General features: G+C 47.2%; 2 protein-coding genes across 2 annotated transcripts in view; one reads left to right on the top strand and one right to left on the bottom strand.

Moving 5' to 3' along the window:
- Positions 1 to 222: 222 nt before the first annotated feature.
- On the top strand, positions 223 to 1,645 carry lrrc34 (leucine rich repeat containing 34; the record flags this gene model as incomplete). The annotated part of the gene is given in 5 exon segments (XM_035682334.1): positions 223 to 318; positions 409 to 563; positions 644 to 799; positions 1,067 to 1,193; positions 1,272 to 1,645. Coding segments are annotated over 5 exon segments (777 nt in total), but the record flags the coding sequence as incomplete, so codon positions are not given.
- A 10-nt stretch (positions 1,646 to 1,655) lies between these two features.
- Positions 1,656 to 2,786, bottom strand: part of lrrc31 (leucine rich repeat containing 31) — a gene marked incomplete at its 5' end in the record, with an annotated part of 4,999 nt that continues 3,868 nt past the window's right edge. The window contains 1 exon segment of the mRNA XM_035682319.1: positions 1,656 to 2,722. Coding sequence (XP_035538212.1) covers positions 2,358 to 2,722 — 365 coding nt within the window.

Raw genomic sequence — 2,786 nt, 5'->3', positions numbered from 1 at the left:
CACACACACACTCACACACACTTGGAGGACGCCAAATAATGTTTACATCCCGCTCTGTCTCAAGCACGAGCCTCTCGTTCATGAGTAGATGCACGTTCTGCAACGGAGAGAAGGCCGACATCTCTCAAACTTAACAACTCACACCAAAACAATCTGTCCCTTTAATATTTATAATAAATAAAATCACAATCAGTGTCTCTGACTGTGTCTCTGACCCCACAGACCACTCAGAGTGTGATAGCGTTCGCCATCGTCTTGAAAAGCAACACGAGTCTTCGCTGTGTCGATATCAGTCGGCCTCTGCTCTTCAGCCACCAGGTACAAACACACAGAGCCTCTCATGTTAAACAGGTTCAGTGTCTGATATCCATCCTCTCCAACCTGAAGCTCTCTCGCTCTGTCTCTCAGGAGGAGTGGGCGGTGCACTTCTCTGAGATGCTGGCGGTGAACAGCAGCCTGGTGGAGCTCCACCTGGGGAAGATGGGGATGAGCGACACGGGGATGGAGAGGCTGACAGAAGGTCTGCGTCTCAACCACAGCCTGCGCTACCTGGACCTGAACTGGTAAGAGCAAAAAAACTCCACGTTTCATTCCTCTGGAGTGAAAACTAACCTCCTCCTGCCCTCGTCCCTGTTGTCTGCAGTAACCGCGTGACTCGTGACGGCGTGCGGCATCTGGCCGAGGTCCTGAAGCAGAACCCGACCCTGGAGATCGTCGACCTGTCGTGCAATCGGATTGAAGATGAAGGCGCTGTGTACCTGAGCGAGGCCGTCGCCTGGCCAGGCTGCGTCCTGAGAGAGTGAGTCCAACTCCACAGCTGGACGGCACACTGGACCTTTAAGAAGTGTTTTTACTCAGGACCCCCATCACCTTAGTTTGGTCAGGGGTTGTGAGCATTTTCCTTCTCAGATTTGCCTCATTTGAAGGACTTTTATAGGAAATGAAGAGGAAAGAAACTTATTTTACACTGTTCTGGATCACTAAATCATAATCTCTTATCAGACTCCACACGAGACATACAAACACTGTCCCTGTCTGTCTGTCTGTCTGTCTGTCTGTCTGTCAGGTTGTCTGTCAGCAGTAACAACATCAGGACGGAGGGTCTGCTGTCTTTGGCTCAGGCTATGAGCGTTAACACATCTCTGAACCACGTCTACATCTGGGGAAACCACCTGGAGGAGCCCGTCTGTCAGGTAACGACCTTTCTGAGCTGTAACAGATTCACAGTCTGCCTCATCTTACACTGAACTTTAATTCACCCGTTCCTTCAGGCCTTCAGAGAGCTGGTCGCCAGCGGCCGCCTGCCTCCGGAGCAGACGGACGTTAGCGCCTACGAGGTGGACGGTCGAGTGTTTCTCTCTGAGGTCTTCAACAGTTTGAGGAGACACTATCACGGCTCCGGTACCGACACATCCCGCACCTCCGACACTGCGACAGACCACGCTTCCAGCCACGACTCCACCTTCCCGCCATACGTTGAGAGTCGGCAGCTTGTTCCCCTGCAGCCCTGCTAGAGTCTCGTTAACCTCCTCACATTACCCAGAATCCCAACAGACCGAGACTTAAAGACGGACTGAAACAAACACACGTCAAAAGTACAAAAGTAAATAAAAGAATGCAAATATTCCAAAAGAAAGAAGTCGTGAAACTTTGTTTTTTAATTAAAGGTGCCTCCAAAATGAACATTGAAACGTTTAGTGCATAGATTTAAAAGTAACCTGTGTATTCATGTTGGACCATTCAAGTATTCCATAAGTGCTTCATCATATTTTATAAAACTGGGTGATAACTCAGCTGTATGAAGAGTTTTTTTGATGTAAATGCAAAACATCAATTTGAGAATACTTTACATATAATACATATAGATATCAGAAACATATTTAAATCTTTATGTTAATTCAAAACACATCATAAACATTCTGTTTAACCAAATAATTAATAGTAGAACTTACGTTTTATAAAAGTAGCTGTGTAACATGAATATGAATATTGATCTACAGTTAAAGATTGTTCTCAGATCAGAGACCATAACTAACGAGTAAACAAGAATTCCTCCCTTCCTTAGTTACATATCAGCACATTTGTTCTGTACGTCGTTATTTGTTGGTTTTTTATTTGAGACTGTTCAATTTTGAAAATTTTCAAGTTCTAGAAAATACCAAAAATGTTTTTCATATATCATCATCAAATCATCAAATAAAGGCAATAAAAAGCCAGAAAAATAATCTTAGTATAAGAACAAAACAATTTGTTTCTCTCGTTAACTTCTCCTGTTAGAAGGTGCAGTAATGATTTTTAATTCAGGTGTCCTTCATTAGTAACATATGATGCCTTCAGGATCCTCAGGATTTCTAATCCTACTCCTCTGGGCTCTCCTGATTGGTCGCTTTGAATGGCGATGCTGCGTCCGTATCCCACTCCAGCAGGACGCTCCTCTTCCTCAGGCGGTGGCTCAGCTGCTCTCTGTCCTGAGAGCTGACCGTCCACCGCTGCGCAGCCAGGCGAGCCAGCGCGGGCAGTCGAGGCAGAGCGCAGACCAGCTCCGGCAGCCAGGCCGAGCAGGGTGCAGAGGTCAAAGGTCGTAGGCTGAGGTCAACGTCCTCCAGCGAGCCCAGGCCTCCTGCTGCAAACAGCGCAGACCAGCCAGCGTCGCCTACAGAGCCGTTGTAGGACAGATCCAACACCCGCAGGGAGGACAGACAGCCACGTCTGCACACGGCGGCTGCACGGGGAACCACGCAGAACTGTTTCTTTACTATTTATAACCAGTATGTGTGTGTGTGTGT

Source organism: Morone saxatilis, unplaced genomic scaffold (assembly GCF_004916995.1).
Source record: "Morone saxatilis isolate NCDOM2014 unplaced genomic scaffold, NCSU_SB_2.0 Contig0, whole genome shotgun sequence".
NCBI lineage: Eukaryota > Metazoa > Chordata > Actinopteri > Moronidae > Morone > Morone saxatilis.
The sequence above is the reverse complement of the archived record's forward strand: the minus strand, read 5'-3'. Positions and strand labels throughout refer to the sequence as shown.